The 17,876-nt window shown below is 45.3% G+C and overlaps 1 protein-coding gene across 3 annotated transcripts; it reads right to left on the bottom strand.

Moving 5' to 3' along the window:
* Positions 1–2,486: 2,486 nt before the first annotated feature.
* Positions 2,487–13,257, bottom strand: PICK1 (protein interacting with PRKCA 1). 3 transcript variants are annotated; one of them, XM_067309699.1, is made up of 13 exons: positions 13,178–13,257; positions 12,041–12,134; positions 11,154–11,265; positions 10,523–10,651; positions 10,332–10,398; positions 9,320–9,409; positions 8,855–8,908; positions 8,693–8,755; positions 8,224–8,357; positions 7,313–7,405; positions 6,270–6,320; positions 4,658–4,802; positions 2,487–4,391 (listed from the first exon to the last, which is right to left on the bottom strand). In XM_067309699.1, exons 2-13 carry the CDS (start codon positions 12,079–12,081, stop codon positions 4,141–4,143), a joined length of 1,230 nt encoding a protein of 409 aa, XP_067165800.1. In that variant the 5' UTR covers positions 12,082–12,134; positions 13,178–13,257; the 3' UTR covers positions 2,487–4,140. The 3 variants fall into 3 exon arrangements, with proteins under 3 accessions (XP_067165800.1, XP_067165802.1, XP_013803451.1); XM_067309701.1 differs by lacking the exon at positions 13,178–13,257 and adding an exon at positions 12,969–13,033; XM_013947997.2 differs by lacking the exon at positions 13,178–13,257 and adding an exon at positions 12,770–12,951.
* Between the last annotated feature and the right edge of the window lie 4,619 nt (positions 13,258–17,876).

The following is a 17,876-nucleotide window of genomic DNA, read 5'->3' as shown; positions in this document are numbered from 1 at the left end:
GTATGGAAGCACTGGGTTAAAGGCTGCTGTTTAAGGGTGTGAAAGGAAGACGAAATCTAAGAAAAGCTAATGCCATTAAGCAAGTGGCATGACACAGAGCCTTACGGACAGGAATAGCAGCAAGCCACTTCTCTTGGGCTAAGTCTGCCAGATTTAGCTGGGCTAAAATGAGTTGTGTTGACATGTGATGGGAACAACTTAGCCCATATGGAGGTGGGATCGTCAGTGCAGATAGAGACACACTGTGTCCTGAGTGATTATCCACTCAGCAGAAATGGTACAAGAAAACAGAGAGAGAGAGAGAGAGAGAGAGAGAGAGAGAGAGAGAGAGAGAGAGAGAGAGTGTGTGTGTGTGTGTGTGTGTGTGTGTGTGTGTGTGTTTTCTTTTTAAATAGAAAATGCCCTTACATAAGAGTCAATGGTAAGGCAGAAGGACAAGCTGTAGCCTGTGAGTGCAGCAAGCAAGGGTGTCTAAGCATGTGGTAGGTCAGGCATGACCCCCCCCCCCCCCCCCAGCTGCAGTGGTGGCTTTCTGGATTCAGAGAGGACAACCTTCCCTGGCATGCTTAAACCACTGTTAATCTGCTTTAGACCTGGGTCTTTTATAAACAGCCCTGGCCAAAGCTCTTTCTTCTGGTTTCCTGAACTGCTTCACCTCAAAGGCCCTGGGGGAACCTATTACTACATGGAGGGATCAGAAACTCAGCAGAGCATTACAATGAAGGTGGCTCATGAAACTATCAAACAAGGTATTCCATACTGGCCTGTTTACAAATTAACGGGTAATGGATGAAGTTTTCAGACCCTGTAAAGCCATTTAAACCCAGCTGGGGGTGTGGGGACATGAAGAAAAGAGCTTCAGTCTAGATGCTCTCAAACAGCAGTAAATGATGAGCAAAATGAAGCTGCTGTAAGAATGTCAGTTTTAGAACAGACCTGAGAACTGAGATGGGGTGGGGGAGGGCAGGAATGCAAATCTCATGGGGCTGTGCCTGGTCCCACCATGGCTGTCAACATCCTTCTTAGCTCTGATTGTGAGCCAGTCACATCACTGACTTTTGACTAGGTTTAAATTCCTATTCAAACCCATTAAAAAAACCTCCCAAATCAGACTAAGCATTACAACAAACTCCAAATGCCAAGCTCTGGGAGAACGAGAAGCAGCAGCAAAGATCATAGAGCCCTGTAGTCATTAAAACACCTCTTGGTCAGCTTGTTTTTCCCCCAAAAGGTACGATCACTATTCCTGCTCCACTCAACCAAGCGGGAGTGTAGCTCCTGCCCAAGTAACCTGAATACTGCTGTCCTCCCAGGCCAGCTTTTCCTTCGTTACCAGTCCCTCTTCAAGAAGCGGCCTACAACTTCCCAGAGGTCCAGGGCCCACAGATTGAACACAACTGACCTTGTCAGCACCAAGCAGGTCACTAGAACAACATCCCCTCTGTGTCCTCGTCACCACACAACATTTCCCAATAAGCCTCCCACTCCTTTATCTTAAATCAGCCCAGAAAAACACATAAAAGCTATTAAGGTACAAAAGCTCATTACAGACTATGTGCTGGAAGAAGTATCATCAGCCCTCTTTCTTCCCACCCCCCCCCCCAATAATGGCAACATCACACTTTGCTCAGGGTAGAGCCCTGTGCTGGATGAAGGGTACCACCTCATGGAGAAGTTTTACTCCTGAAACCAGACCATCTCCTGCAGCCCCAGGATCCAGGGCTCACACAGGCCATACATACATCCATTGTTCAAAGTGTGCTGGTCCAGGGCTTGTGCTCCTTTCAACACCGCTCTTTTCTCTATTTATAAGATACTTCAACACCTTGTAGCACCTGCTTCTGTTTGGGGTCTTATTCAAAGAGGGATGCTCATACCTGTGAACAAGGAGTAAACCTACAGGGTGCTGTTATAGCAGAAACTGGGGCCATTCTCCTGGAATACCACTCCTGATGGGGTGCTAAGGCAGCTGGTTTGTCAACCTCTGGCAGTCAGATGATTGCAAAAAAAAATCTGGCTCCACTGCCTTCTGCTTTGCTTTGTTGGCTTTCAGGCAGGCTCCGCTAAGGGATTTTCTCTTGTTCCTCTTAGCTACTCTGTATTTTGATATGACAAACAACCCTGAAAGAGGTTTAGGGACTTAAGTATCAGCTCAAGCTTGTGATGCAACAACAGCTCTGTGAAGCTGGCCTTGGAGCAGCATAAGGATGCCACACTACCTGGTTTACAAGGCTGGTGTTCCCCTGGGAGACTAAGCTGCAGAGCAGCAGAGAAACTGGTATTAGGTGGATGGATGGCCTTGCTACAGCATTTATAATCCTCCCCATCTGGAAACCTGTGATGCAGTGACCACCATGTCTTGGCAGAGAGAAAATCACCACTATGATCATGAAAAAATTGACACTCCCCATCATTATATTTTAATCTTAAAACCAATGGATGAAGAGCAAAGAGATCACTAAAGAAGACTCCAGAAGAACAGGAAACAAAACGTCACATTTTTCTTTATTAGAGACAAACAGACTTTAATGTACTGACTGTTAAGTCTTCCAGAGCAGCTAGACCATGGATAACTTTCTTCCAGGCACCCACAGAGGTGGCAAGGCTCCAGAAACAAATCAAAGAGAAAAACAAAACAAAACAAACATCTCAATCATAAATTAATGCCCTTAAATAGCTTCTCTCACTACCACTAGAATGCAATGACAGAGAAGTCAAAACCCTTGCCTCGAAGAAGCACACCACTGCTGGCAGTTGTGCTGCCTGCTAAAAGAGAAAGCTGCCATCTGGAGCTGGGATCAGCCCACAAAGGTGGAGGGAGCAGAGAAAAGGAAGGAGGAAAGACAAAGCCTCACTTACCTTGGTTTTTCTTTCCCTTGTGCTGGGGAATGGGACATCAGTTACTGGTTCTGTCTGGCCCAAAGGCACCACAAAATGGTTGCGTAGAGAGGAGAGCAGAGAGTGGTATGCTATTCAATGCTTTGCATTCACAATCTCCAAGTGCCCACAGGCAACATCTTTCTCTCTCCACAAAGCTTGTCTCTCCTCTCTAGCTTAAGGCTAAAACATCTCCTTTGTGGTTCTAAGGTTGTTCCTCTTGGCACTTGCCCCAGGAGAAGGGAAAGGAAGCATACGCAGCTTTGTTGTGATTTTCAGGAACCCGTTTGCCTCAGACCTGCACATTTGCCTGACCATCTCAGCTGACTGGGAGAGCTCCTTCCTGAGCCAATTCCCTCCTTTCCACAGGGGAGGGCATAGCCACATCTTGGAGGACTCTAGCTCTGGGGTGTACCTACAGAGTGTGCAGACAGTGCAGGAGCTCAGGGACTATGAAGAGGATGGCAGCCAGGGAAACAGCTGGACAGCAAAGGACTTCTAAATCCTTGCAATAGGACTGCAGCAGCCCAGCGTGCCAGGTAGCCACTTCCACCAACCTCTTGGTGGAGAATGCACCTTCCCCCCAGCCCCTTGGAGGAGGAAGATTTGATCACATGTGCAACCACTAGTTCTAGCCATCAGTTTGGACTTGCTCCTCTTTCTTAAAAACAGCAGTGCAGAGAGCTGGGAGTGGTGGGAGTGATCATCCTACAAGAATCTGTCCTGGACCCCCATGGGGACAGATGGACAAGACAGAAGAAAATTAACACAGGCCAGAGAATGGGAAGCTCCAGGACAGTCAGCAATGTGGTGAAGAAAACAATGCTGATGCTAACACTTTTCCATAGTACAAGGGGAGGCCAGGAGGGGGCTGTTCTTGCCACTTGTAGCCATCTCTCTCCAGATTTTTTTTAATTGGCTTCCACTTGCTGAAGGGGAGCGGTGCATCCTGCACACTCAGCAGTGTCCCGTCTGCACACGGAGTCACATGGCGATGGGGTAGGAGATTCTCCTCCCCACACCTCAGCATCCGAGTTGGGCAACAGAAGTCTGTGGGGGAAAAAAGAAACATCCAGGCAAACAAGCAAGGGAAGAGAGAGGAAAGCAGAGGCTGGTCCCAATCCAACCAGCTACCCCCACCCAAAGCAGAGGAGGAATCCCAGGCTGGACATACACTGAAAGTCATGGAGGATGAACTGCCATGTGAAATACATGTTTTTATATCAGTCTGCAAAGATTTTTCCTCTAGTCATACTGGCACATTCAGGCATCATCAATCAGCTTTTCACCATTTGTGTCCTCTTTCCTGCTACCCTCTCCCTCGCCGCCTCCTCCTCCTTCTTCTTCTTCTGCCCCATCTGTGTACACGTCCTTCTGCCCATAGTTGAGGGTAGTGCGGGCAAGGTCCACCTCAATGGGAAAGACATCCGCGTCTCGGAGCACGACATAGCAGTCATCATAGTACTTGGACATGGTGGAGACAAAACGCTGGAGCTGAAACACGATGTCCTGCACTGTATTGGAGACATATTGGGAACAAATTAGGTGAAGATCCCCTTCCCAAACACAGTGCAAAGGCTGTGACCAAGCCTCCCTGGCCAGCATTAGTTACAGACTCCTACATATCAGTCCCATTTGGGCCCTGAGGGTGGATGTCCCAGGCAAAGTCACAGAAGGGTTCTTCAGCCAAGATTTTTGAGCTGAGACGAAGGAGGAATACGAGGGCAGAAGTCCTGCCTGCCTGACCCCTTCACGTGCTGGACACAGCAGCAGTACTCACCATGTTTCTGGTCCAGGAGTTCGATTTTCTCTAGCACGTCCTTCCTCATCTTGGCAAAGCGTGTGCGAGCCTCCTGGCGGCAACGTAGGATAAGGCGGTATTCATAATTCCCAGTGCTGACCCTGTAGAGGGGTTCACCCAAGGCCTGCCAAAAACACAGTGCCATTTTGGAGACTCAAAGCAGACAGTGCTAGATGGTTTTTGCAGTTTCCCTACCATTGTGAACTCACAAGTACCTTGGGTTATAACCCTCTCAGGTCCCCTGAAATTGGACTCAGGAGCTAGGAAACACTAGAAACGCTGAGGCACACCAACAAACTGGCAATGTGGCCATTTTGAATGACAAACACACTCCAGCAAGGGTAAAGAAAGGTGCCACTATAGAGTAAAGACAACAGAATAGACATCTTTCAATCTAACATGGAGGAGTGGAACGGCCTCTTAGCTAAACTATTAAAACAGGCATCAAGAACAAACAAGCCCAAGATCTGAGGGATTTAAGGACTTATATCAATCAGGTGAAAAACTCTGCCTTCCTCTGTAAGCTTCACCCTACACTGATTGCACAATGTAGTGTAAGTTTACATAGGGAACCTTGTGATATCTACAATCATCTAGGCACAACGCTAGAAACCTGTAAGGATGGAACTATGAACTGCCCCACAAAATTGTTTTGAGAGAAGGGGGTTAGATCTGTCAGTGAAACATAGCATCCTTCTCTTGCATCTGCAAACACAACATACACAAAAATCCATGTTACCGATTACGGCTTGGTAATGCACATTGCATGTGCCAAAACCCAGAGCTGTGACTTTGCTGGGCAAGACTGTGATGCTTTCCTTCCTGTTTAGCATGAAAGATTCATAATTGCGTTAGGAAAGTTTTATTCATTCCTGGCACTGGGAACTGGGGACACTAAAATTCAAATCCCTACTCTGAGATCACCACCTAGGATAAAACAGATATTGCTTTTATGCAGGGAAACTGGGCATAACTGTTAGTTACCTTAAACAGAGCTGTTAGGGACTAAAGGTATAAAAATCTTCAAGGATTCAAACAGCAAAGCATTACTGGAGAATGCCATCAGCTTTTTTTTGTTTGTTTGTTTTTTGAAGTCCTCTGAGTTTAAATTACTTTTAGAACTAAGTTATTGTTTGGAGAGATCCTCTAATCAATTTTCTTTAACTACAATTGCAGCTTTGACATTCGCTTTACTGCAGAGAAGCTAAACCTCTATTCTCAGAAGCAAGTCCAGAATTAATGATAAGCTTACACACAGATGCAATCTGTGAAGATAACACCTTAATCCTCCTTACACAAGCTAATATTACTTAAACATTGAGACATGCAACCAGTGAGCAAGCAGGCTACAGAGGAGATGATGGTCCCTCCACTATTCCACAGCACCAGTGATTCATGACAGCTATTTCTATGTAGTGTTTAAGGACCTCCAGGCTCTAACATGTCAAGAATAAATGTGTATTATTCTTAGGATGTACTCACTAGTTTGACTACACATAGGCACAGGAGTACTTTTGCAATCGCAGGGCAGTTTGCACAGAGCTACAGAAACACATTCTGCAGTTCTCATTGCCATAGTATTGGTACTCACAATGCAGCTGTATTCTTCATCATCCATCTCTTTGACTTTCAGGCAGTAAGACTTGTCAGGATTAAAAAAAAAAAAAAGAAAAAGAAAAAAAAGAAGGAAATATTAAGGATAAGGAAGCATTTCCACCATCACTCATATCCATAGGGTTGTCCCATCTTAAGCCTTTCTTCAGTTAGGGGCAGCTAGGGGCACTGGGGAAAGCACAGTGGGACCAGAGCAGATTACACATCCCAGGTGGAAAGGGAACCTATTTAGAGAAAGATGAGGATGGAAAAGAGTAGGGGAGGAAGAAGGGGATTATTATTTATATTACAGGAGCAAATACTTTAGATAAGGATAACCTAGTAAGAGAAAAATCCTGCATTCATCTGCTAATGGGAAAACACAGTACCAGAAAAGTATCATGACGGAATAAATAATGAGGAAAAAAAGATGAATTGCTGGAAGGACTGATGTGGAAAGAAAAACTGCCATATTGACATGCTTAAGGGCTGCAGTGCCAAGTACCTCCATCAACTGGTAAAAGGAAATAGATTACTGCAGTTCTAGAACAGATGCACAGAACGGCCCTACCCTAATCTTTTGGTGTAGAAAACAAGGGTTGAGTGAATGGGGAGAGGAAAAAAAACCCCAAACCATGGACAAAACGCAAGCATATATGATATCACAGTTGTTTAATCTGGCTAAACAAAGACTATCCACAACTACCTGAAAAATATGGAGTCTGAGATTGGAAAGGTATTTAGAGGAGTTCAAGAGTGTAAGTTATATGGGAACTCTTTACAAATAAAGAAATTAATTGAGTCAGATAGAAAAAGTCATCTGTGTTCTGGGAAATCTCTCTTACTAGTGAGAACTGTTAGGTCAAAAGGAGGTGTTTGAATCTGATTAATTTGGCAATAGACAAAGAACTGGAAAAAATAACGTATTCTTGCATGGACTGTGGAAGGAGGGACACGTGATTATATAGGCTATATGAGATCCTCAGGCTATGATTCTATAAAACTTAATTTCAACCAGCACAAAGAAACAGAGCAGCTCACCAAATATTCAAACTTGACATCCAGGTATTTTTTGATAGTCAGCCTCGTGTCAGGAATGGCTTTATTCAGATAGGTGTTCAAATCAGTCAGCATCTGCAAGGGAAACATTCAATTTCTGAATATTAGATCGAAAAGCATGGAAATTAAGTCCATTAAATCCAACCTTCTAAGCAGCACAGGTCATGAGACTGCCTCGAGTTAACTCTTTTCTGAGCTAGAGCATATTTGAAAGAAAATGTTTGATCTCCATTCAAAATTGTCATGGTTAGAGCATTCATTACAGTCACTGGCAAGTGATTCTTCCAGTGCTGGAAATACACGCCTCACTTCTAGTCTGAATTTGTCTCCTTTCAACTCATCTGGCTTCATTTTCAGATAGTCCTGGAAATTGTTCTCCCTAGATTCAAAGGTCCAATATCCAATATTGTTCATCCAACATGGCACTTAACACGCTGTTCAAATCAACATTTAACATTCTCTTTGCTAAACTAAATGGATAGATCTCCTAGAGACTCTCATTCAAACATACTCATTGAAATCCTTTAATCTTGGACTGCTTATCTAAACTCTTTTAAATTAATGACATCTTTTAATAATGGGTACCAATGTTGGGGAAAGGACTGTAAGGGCTATGTTGATCTAACTACCCTCTCAGCCCCAAAAGAAAAGGATAGGAGTATTTTCATGTGCAACAGTCAGAAGGACAAGTCTATATGTCAGGCTCAAATAACACAGCAGATTGAGATATTCACTATTTAAACGCTAAGGTTCTTTATGAAGAACTTGAAGAAAAGCAGATAAAGACAGTTTTTCCTACAATGAGTTTTAAGACTACACCTTCAAAGTCAGGTTTCTGTCTTTCTAGATTTCCTTCCTCTCCAGACCCCTTCTCCTAGGGTTAAATTCTTTACCGGTTTAATTGTTTTCAGAAGGCGAATTCCAAACTTCTCAATGTTGCGATGGGCATCAGCAAATTTCACAAAGGCTTCACTAGCAGCTGGTTGTGGCTCCCGTACACCAATGACAGAGAAAACATCTCCAAATGCTGGATGAGGGCAATAAATACAAACAGAGGCAAGAAGGGTTTGGCCCTGGAGAAGAATCTTGCTTCCAACATTAAAACTCCTTCTGATAACCTTACACTTGGCTAGGGGGATGATGTTACATATTCCCTAAAGACAAGAGGTTGGCAGGGCATTTCTTCAATATCTCACATGAAAGACAGGGCCTGTGTTAGCAGAGTGGCCACTAATGCCAGGAGGGCAGCCCGTCGCAGCTTATTCCTGCAATATTTACTTTTGCTCTGACTTTTACTTTTGTGACTAAAACTCCTGAAATTGGACGTCAAAGATTTCTGCTCCCTTCACTCAGACTCTTTACCTCTGTGTGTCTGGGATAGTTCAAAGAAAGCTCTAAGAAGACTCTTCGTGTGTTCTGTCAAGCCTGTGATGAAAGACAGAAAAAACATTCAAGTCATTTCACTAAAACATAACAGATGCATCCTGCCCTCCTATCTGGTGTCTGGTGGAAGACACAGTTTACCTTTGTATAACTCTGCAGTCCTTTCCAGCTCCTCCAATCTCTTTACCAATCCATCTAAAAGGAAACAGAATTAAATACTCAAATCCAGACCTGACTGACTGGAAAAACACAGATTTCATATCTTTGGTTCAATTTTTTCTCACCTCCAAAGCCTCTCCTCTGGTCCAACATGGGAAGCTTTTTAAAATAACTGCAAAGTGGTTTTATAGTGTGGGGCCATCAACTATCAACGTTCACCAAGTGGGTCCCCACTTGAAATTAATTTGACCTTAGCTAACATTTAAATGGCCCCAACGACATGATATATCCCTCGGGAAGAGGCAGAGGCAATTGCGGCAATTAAGTATGGCAAAAGGAAAGAATCCTGAAGGAATAATGTGGAACATGTAAGAAACTATAAAAACTTAGCAAGTGCAAGACAGTAAGTGTTCCCTTAAGAAAAATGTTTTCCTGCACAATACTTACCATTGCAAAGTATGGCTCGGCTTAACCCCAGGGCATCTGCTGTCCCTGAGCTCATGTTCTCTACCAGTCGGTGCTTTACTTTCTTCAATACTAAAGGCCAAAAGAGAGATCCAGGATCAGGGTTATGATGAACTTACTTCACCAATTTCTTAGGCATCAAATAGGTTGGTTAGCCCAAGCTTAACTCAATATTGAGGTAGTGAGCAGAAAAAGGGTACCATAGAAACCAGACATTAGGCTCAGTTGTGCATAGAACATCTTCTATCCTATCTGTTCTGCTCCCACATCCTACCTACTTCAATCAGCACGACCTTACCACTTCCTTTGGAAGACTATTCCACTAAATCTCTTCGTTATAAGCTACCTATTGTGATATCTGGAACTCAGCTTTGCTTATGATACATTCTGTACTACTTCATCTAAAGTCAGGAGACCAGGTTGACAGCAAGACAAGTAGGACTTAATACTCAAAGGTATTCCTTTGCTTAATATTAATTTATTGTTCATTGTTAAACCCTTTTGTCATGCCTAAGAATTCACTTCTGTCTTTAGTGGTCATATCCTACAAATTACTAAAGACAATTTTGCCCTTTTTGAAATCAGATGACTCAGCTATACGCATTTAGAGGCAAACTTGCAGGGGTGCCAAGCACCTGCAGCTTCCAGGAATGTCAGCTGAAGCCACAGATATTTAGCACCTCTGGAAAATATTCCATATTCCTGCTGCACTTCTGTTTCCCCAGAAATCCATCCCAAGCCTCAGCATTTCCCTGAACCCCTTTCAATTCATTAGCACCTTAATCATTGAAAAGGAACGAAAGTAAAAAGAATAGATAGAGCTTTTAGGAAGGTGAGGAAGGTAGACCATATGAAGGAGACAGCTGTGTAGGCTTACTTCAAAGCACACGCTTTATTTTAAAAATAAAGCCTCCCCTCTGCCCTATAAAATCAATGGTTGTACAAAACTCAACCTTTCACTTTAACCCTCTAAGGAGAAAGAAACGAGTCTTACCAATATCCAAGGACTTGCCCTGCTTTGGGTCAGCCTGAAGCTTGTTGTAGTGAATCGTCACTTCTCCCTGTAGGAAGAGCAAATCCAAAACTGTTGTACTGGAAGCAAGCAGCAACAGCCTCCTTTACTGAAGGACAACAACCTGTAAACCATGACCCAGCAGCTCCAGTGGCCCCCCTCCTACCTCTCACCTTTACCATCTGTATCATCTTGGCCACCTCCACCTTGGTCTTCCCTTTGACGGACTTCCCATTCACTCCTGTGATTTCATCACCAGCTGCTACCGTTCCATCTAAGGCAGCTGGAGTGTTATCAAATACCTAGCAGAGAGGAGAAAGAGCACAGGTAGTCTGGAATCAGGAGGAAGAGAAAAGTGAATAGAGGGCTGAAGAAGGAAATAGGGAGGACAGCAGAAGAGACATTTCTATTCCTCCTATTTAACTCAGTTGTATTTAGTACTGTTCATGGTGAAGTCTTGTTTTTTTCCTCCTCTCCTAACTCAGAGGTGGGCTGATCATCTTGTTCTCTCAGGAATGTGTAGTCTCCATGACGTGTCCCCTTAAGCATTGGATTTTTTGAAATTGAGGCTGCCACACCATTCCTCTGAATTCTAACATGTTCTCCAAGGAGAAGGATAATTTCAGAAGTCTTAATTTAATTCTTCCATGCCTATTAGATACTAGGGTAACAAGTTCTTATTTATTGGGAAGTGAGACGGTTCACGCTTTGATAAAAACAAAAATCACAGGACTCTCCACATGATCCATCTCTCAGGCCAACATTTTTACCAAGACCATTTATTATTCTTCCCTGAGCACCCACCTGGACAATATAGAGACAGGGGCAGTACTGTGCTCCTCCCCCAATGCTGATTCCAATCAGATTCTGAGAGTCCTTCTTCAAGGTTACTGTCCCAGGAACAGTGGGTATCCCACTAGAATGAGAGAGAGAGAGAGAATGAATAGCAGACAGTGTAAGCACAGCTATATTTGTATGGAAGAATCATGGTATCTGAGTCAATACAAACTGAAAATATAGTGAGTACTGTACATTTGAATTAATCACATTATTTCTGCTATAGAGTCTATCAGCACAGAGCAGCAGAAAAACCTTCAGGGCTATCTTTCTTGTGACTGCATGTGAGAAAAGGTGGTAGAGATACCTTCATCCACTGCTAAACAGAGAGGAAATGCTTGCAAGTTTTAGAGAGTATTTCATCTGGTCTTTGCGCTAGAGTGAGAGGAAAATATTCACAAATGAGATGTAAGACAAGTACTCCATGTCAAATTCTCTGCTAACCTCATAAAACCTTTTACTTGCTAAGAAAATTCTAGTGTTATTCTCCTTATAGACCTAAGGATTCCAGAGTTTCTCTCCATTTCTTCCTGCTTATTTCCTTTTCTCCATTATAAGTCATTTCTTCTCTAGCTAAGGTCACTAATCTACTGAAGATTTGTCAGCACTGTTTTGCAATCAGAAACTCACAGTAGTCATTGCAGAGCGACAGAAAGCATTCCCCTCTGTTCATCAGCACAGCAATACCTCATCCCCAATCTCCAGAGAGCAAGAAATCAGGACCGCCGTCTGACTCTTTAGCACACACCATCAGGAAAAGGTAAATCTATCTGTTCCCATTAGGTCTTGGCTGCAGCTGTTAGCACTATGTTTACTGTTAGCAAAAAATAGCAAAAGACAAATGAAGTACTCACAGTTTATCTTCTTCAATATCATAGTCCAAGTCTGCAAACATTGTTTTGGTTAGATGGAATCTTTTGGTCTGAAACTCTGCTTATTCCAAACTGCCTGAAATGAAAGAATAAAACCCAACAAACCAGTGATCTCAATAGACAATTGTAGAGAGCTAACCTGTGACCCTTGTTAACCCTTCTCTCTCTCTCTCTCTCTTTTTTTTTTTTTTTTGAATTTCAAATGATGCTCTCTGTTTCTTTTTTATACTGAAGAGGAAGAATATTTCAAGTCTTTCTCATTCTCTGCTCTGAGTGAGAGACAGGAAAAAATCCTCAAGTTCAAATGTTGCATGTTTCAAAACCCATAAACATACAGTTTTTCCAATGCAGAGAACAAAATATGGTCCATTCTGGAAACTGACTCTTTACATGTTCTACCTGTCTATCACCATAACTTCTAAAGATATCTGTGGTTTTATTCTCTAAGACCATTAAATATTTCAATTTCTTTCTTGATTTCATAGCAAGTTATCTAACTTTTTGATGATTATCTCCTATCTTGGGAGCTACGTAAAGCTTTTCACAATTCATTTTCTGCAGAAGTCTCATTATTTCCCATACACGAATCTCCATGTATACATTTTTAATTTCAGACATTAGTGAGCAAATACATCTCAGTTTCACTCATTCTTCACTTGTACCAAATGCACAGTCACATTGGATACTTCCACACCACATCAAAGCGGTGACCTTTGGAGGCAGCTACAGACACATCCTCCCCACATGCTATCTACGCACGACTGCGCGGCGGGCAGCTTGCCTTCGCGCTCCCGGCGATGCCCTAACGCGTTAGACACGCGCGGTCCGTTACCCGCCGCGCGGCGTGGGACCGCGCCCGCCAACCCTCTCGCGGCACCGCGAAACGCACGGCCGCGCTCGAGGGCACAACCTTAGGGCGGACACAGCCGCCGGGGTGCTGCGGCCGTGGCGCCGGCCCAGCATTTTGGGGGGGGCCCTGACAGGGCCGGGGGGAAGGGGCGGAGCACGACCGCGCCGCCCCTCCCCCCGCGGAGCGCGTTGCCGGGGCAACCCTGGGGGGGCGCCCCCGCTCGCCCTGAGGTGAGCGGGGCGGGAGGGGGGGGGGGTCCCGTGGCTCACCGGAAGTGCCCGTCCCGCGCGCGGCCCCTGCCGCCACCTGCCGCCCAGCGCCGTCAGACCGCCGACACGTCACCGCTGGGGCCAACCCGGAAGCGTCTGGAGCTCCGCCCCCCCACCCCCCAGCGCGGGCCGCAGGGGCGCGCGCGCACCCGCCGCCCCGCCCCGCCTGGCAACGCGCGTTGCCATGGGGACGGCGCACGGCGCACGGCGGTCGGAGGCAGCCAATCGCACGGACGGACGCGGCGGGACCGGCTCCGCTCCCGCCGCCATCTTGAGAGCGGCATGGTGGCGCTCCGGGGGGAGAGGGGCGTCGCCCCCTCCCACGCCGGCCCGGCGCTCTGGCGCCCCCCGCGGCCCCCCGGCGCGCTGCAGTCCAGGGGGCGGGGCCCGCCTCGGGGTGGGGGAGGCACAGCCCCACAAAATGGCCGCCCCTCTCGGGGAGCGAGCGGTCTGTCAGCGCAGCACTCGCGGTTCCGGAGGTCGCCACAGAGCCCAGGCGCATCCTCCTGCCTCCGTGTGCGGCCGGTCCGGGAGCTGGGTTGGCAGAGAGGGTCATGTCCTCCGGGCCCCTCCTGGAGAGGCCTTCGGGCCTCGCAGGGTTACCTCAGCGTGGAAGGGACTAAGGGAGCATCGTGTGGTGGTGCGGGGCCTGCGATATCTGCCCCGGTTTTAGACTGCATCCCAGCTCTGGTTTAGATTCACTAGATACCACAGTTACCTCACTACAAAGCCTTGATTTATGAGCACCAAGAAAGCAGACCCTTTAGTCTCAGTAAAATAACAGAAAGACAAGGAGAAGACTGCAGTGGTGACAGCTGAGGAAAAGGATGGAAACTGCTGAGCTGAATGGGTTTAGGTGTTTCATGGTATTGTACAAAACACCAGCACTATGGCTTTTCCTACCGGATCATGGCAAGCTATCTCAGCTGTTCACTCAGCAGGGAAACCCATGAGGGGCACCCGAAGTGTGCCAACATTGAGGAAAATACAATTTCTTGTACTTCTCTCTTGGAAAAATACAGGCTGCGCAACTGCCTGTTGCAGATGATGCACCCTATAAAAATATATATACAATGCTTGCATGTAACAAGGGAACATTTCAGAAAGATGTTTGCGAATGGGAAAACATTCTGGACTGATGATTCAGATGAAAGCAGGGTAAAAAGAGCTTCCAAATTGGTTAGCACAATTGCTTTTACTGCTGACAAGCCAGTGGTGACCTATGGAAGCTGTGTTTTGAAAGCCAGTCAGCACAGCTGTATGCAAAACCACCACACTGCCATGTATACAGCAGTATTGCCAAGCTTTCATGCATTTTGCCCCTTTGTGATGTGGAGGGGGTAGTAATTAGATGTTCAAATGAGTTTTCTGCCTCCATCAAGAGAGCACCGTCACTGGGAGAATGCTTTGATTTCTCACAAGAATATGGTCTCCTGTTGCATTATGTCTCAACTTTTCCAGCCACTGCTGACTTCTGAGGAATTACCAGGCTGCCAGACCTGACTTATTGACACAGATCAAAACAATAAAAGAAAAATCACACTCTTTGAACTGAAAACTCCTTCCTGACCAGCAACAAGGACTGGCTGTAGACAATGATCTCTCTTGCTGTATTAGAGGGTGGTTAGTGTTTGCAGTGTGCAGCCTCATGAATCTAGAAACTACATACATCAAAACACCAACTGAAGCCACCCACAATGCCGGAGTACAAGAGCAAGAGTATGTTGTTAAGAATCAGTTTGAAGTCCTGGGTCTAAAAGATGATTTATTTATGAAGGGAAGCTGAATGAGAAATGCAAGTCCTTCAGAAGGGAGCTCTCTGAAGAGAACAGACTGACATCCTGACCCTGGAAGCTGACAGGAGTTTTACATCTGTGAAGCCCTAGAATAGATGAGCCAGACCCTGATCTCTACACCTGAGGAAGTCTCTGTGGCCCAGCGGTGCAATGACACTTTACTGTGGCCAAGGAGGATACAGAGAAGACAAGGCCAGACTCTTCCCAGAGCTTTTGCACAGCAGAAGACAAGAGGCAATAGTCACAAGTTGCAGCATGAAAATTCTGATTAGATAAAAGGAAAAAAACTCACTATGAGGATGGGTAAGCACTGAGATGGTGGCCCACAGAGGTTGTGGTATACCATCCTTAGAGACAGTCAAAACTTGACTGGACTGATACTGCAGTGCTGTGATCCTGAGAGAAACTCTGCAACATTTGGAAACATTTTCCTTTATAATTCTCTGAAATTCTTTCAGATTCTTGGATCAAATCAGCTAGTCATAATTTTCTTCCTCTTAAACACTTATTGCATTTGCATTTTTAAAAAATCTGTGCCTCCATTCTCAACACGTATAACCTCACTATTGACAACTGTTAACTAGGGGTTAACTGTAGCATTCTAATGTATTTATGATAAAGTGACATTGCAGCTTTAGCTGAACTCCAGTCCCTGGCTAGCTGGGTACTGCAAAACACGTAGGAAACCCCACAAAAGTTGACAGTTAATACAGACACAAGAGTATAAAGCAAATGTGCAAAGGTCACAGAGTAGATCAGCAAGCAGAGACAGGAGTAGACATCAGACCTGCTCTCTGTCATGCGATGGCAGGACTGTTCCATGCAATGGGTTAGAGGCCTGCGAGTCCCACATTTTCCGGTTGCTGAGTGCGGTCTGGCCTCCTGCTTCATGAACCTAGGCTATGCAGTCCCAGGGTGGTAGTGACCACTAGGGCAGCCAGCTGTGCTTAATTTCTAAGGGGGCAGCTCCACCGTGTGGGCATTGCTGAGAACTGCTGTCAGGAAGGGGGCCTAGGGTCAGACGTAATGGGTTTGAAATGGTGGGATATTTCCCCTATTTTCTTGCCAGCAAAAAAAAAAAAAAAAAAAAAAGTTTTCCCAAACCTAGGAGAACACCTGCATAACACGAACCATTTGGTTTTGCCCAAGGGGACTGCTCAGAGCCTTGTGTGTAGCAGGGCACCAGACTGGTTAAAAGAAATATCAGGATCTCATTTTTTCTGGGTTCCCTTCTGCTGCTAGAACTGCAAGGGAAAAGAACAGGCAGTGAATTTCTCATTTCCCATCAGCTCCTGCTATTAGAAAGAAAGAAAAGAGGCAGAACTGGCCTGGGGTTAAAAAAAAAAAAACAAACAGGCCTGCTGACACTGACATGACCAAAATCTGTAGGTAGGTCTGGTGTGTCCTGTTTTTGTGCTGCTGTGTGTGCATTATGTGTGCATATGAAGCCCAGTATGTCATGGAAGCAAGAGCCTATGTATGCATGCGCTGACTGACCCTGCCTTGTGTGCACAGCAACTCCAATGTGTTCACGATCAACTGGATTCTGTGTACATGAGATGGAGAATTAATCTACATGTGCCCTAAAGTCACATCTGTCTCAACTTTAGAAAGCCAGGTGATCACCATCTCCCTAGGGAAAAGGCAATGAATTATTGCTGAAAGTGGTAATCTCAAATCCAAAAAAATAGGCTGGCTGGCCTGTAAAAAAACCCAGGAAGCTGTTTGTCCTCAAGAGTGGGTCTGATTAATCATCACATCACAAATATGAAATGCAGGTGTACCCTGAAAAGCAGGCTCCATTCTCACTGTTTACCAATACTGCTTGGATTGAGAGGGCTGAGCCTGCAAGTACAGGTGTTTTCCCACCCTTAAACAGTCAGCCCTGCAAACTCAGCCCAGGCTCTGCAGGTCAAGCTCTCTTCTGCTTGTCTTTCATCATGTGTAATAAGGAGTCTGCAAGCAAATCACACATTGCATGACTAGTTAGCTTCTTGGCACTCAGATGTATTTCTCTGTACTTGGTCTGTGCTGAATCTCATGTTTCTGGCTGCTTTTCTGCTACTGTCAACATGACTAAAACTGAGCTAACATCTTCTTCAATTGTTGTCCCTCAAGCTGTGTTTTCTGTTTCGGGGGAAATCTTCAATAGGTAAGTGTGGGGATTATATTCCCCTTCTCTGGCCCTCTCCTGCCCACCACCCCACAGTGCCTGCACAGTCTCTGCCCCACTTGTGCTGGATGCTCCAGACCTCTGCAGAGGCCTCTACATGGTGCAGGTGTGAAGGAGATGTTGGCTCCACTGAGGTGGAGTAAGGGATAGTCATTCATAATGGTTGTTTTTCATGTTCTGGGGTGGGTGTATGTTGTTATCACACACACCCTGGGCTACCAATTTGGAGAGGAAGGGGTGAAAAACACATTGAAAACATGTCTACAAATGACCTAACTGCTTATCATCTTATCACTGCCATACTCAAACTGTCAAGACCTCCTGGGATGAGAAACGCCTTCAGTTCATTCCACCAACAAGTTGGAAATATCCCTCCCTAAGGGAGCATCAAGCTCCCATCAGTTGCCCCATAGAGTTTCAAGAGCAGAACACAATATTACTGTTCGTTGGGTTTCAGGCTCAGTGAATTCAGGTGATGAAACTTCCCATTTGCTGGAAGAGCCATCTTTTAGTGCATTGATTTATTTATTCTGTACTTTTTTTTTTTTTTTGGCTAGGTGTTTTAAGTGTCCTTCCTTTGAAATTTCCTGAATTTAGGTTTATCAGAAACTTACCCAGACAGAAGAATCCTGATGAAACAGACAAAGCTCCATGGTAGACACAGTGTATTGTATTTGCACTTGTGCTGGACACATTTCATTCTCCCTTGACTTCTTCTCCATGGATTTCC

The sequence above is a fragment of the Apteryx mantelli genome, chromosome 1 (assembly GCF_036417845.1).
Source record: "Apteryx mantelli isolate bAptMan1 chromosome 1, bAptMan1.hap1, whole genome shotgun sequence".
Taxonomy (NCBI): domain Eukaryota; kingdom Metazoa; phylum Chordata; class Aves; order Apterygiformes; family Apterygidae; genus Apteryx; species Apteryx mantelli.
This window is presented reverse-complemented; position numbering and strand designations above follow the sequence as displayed.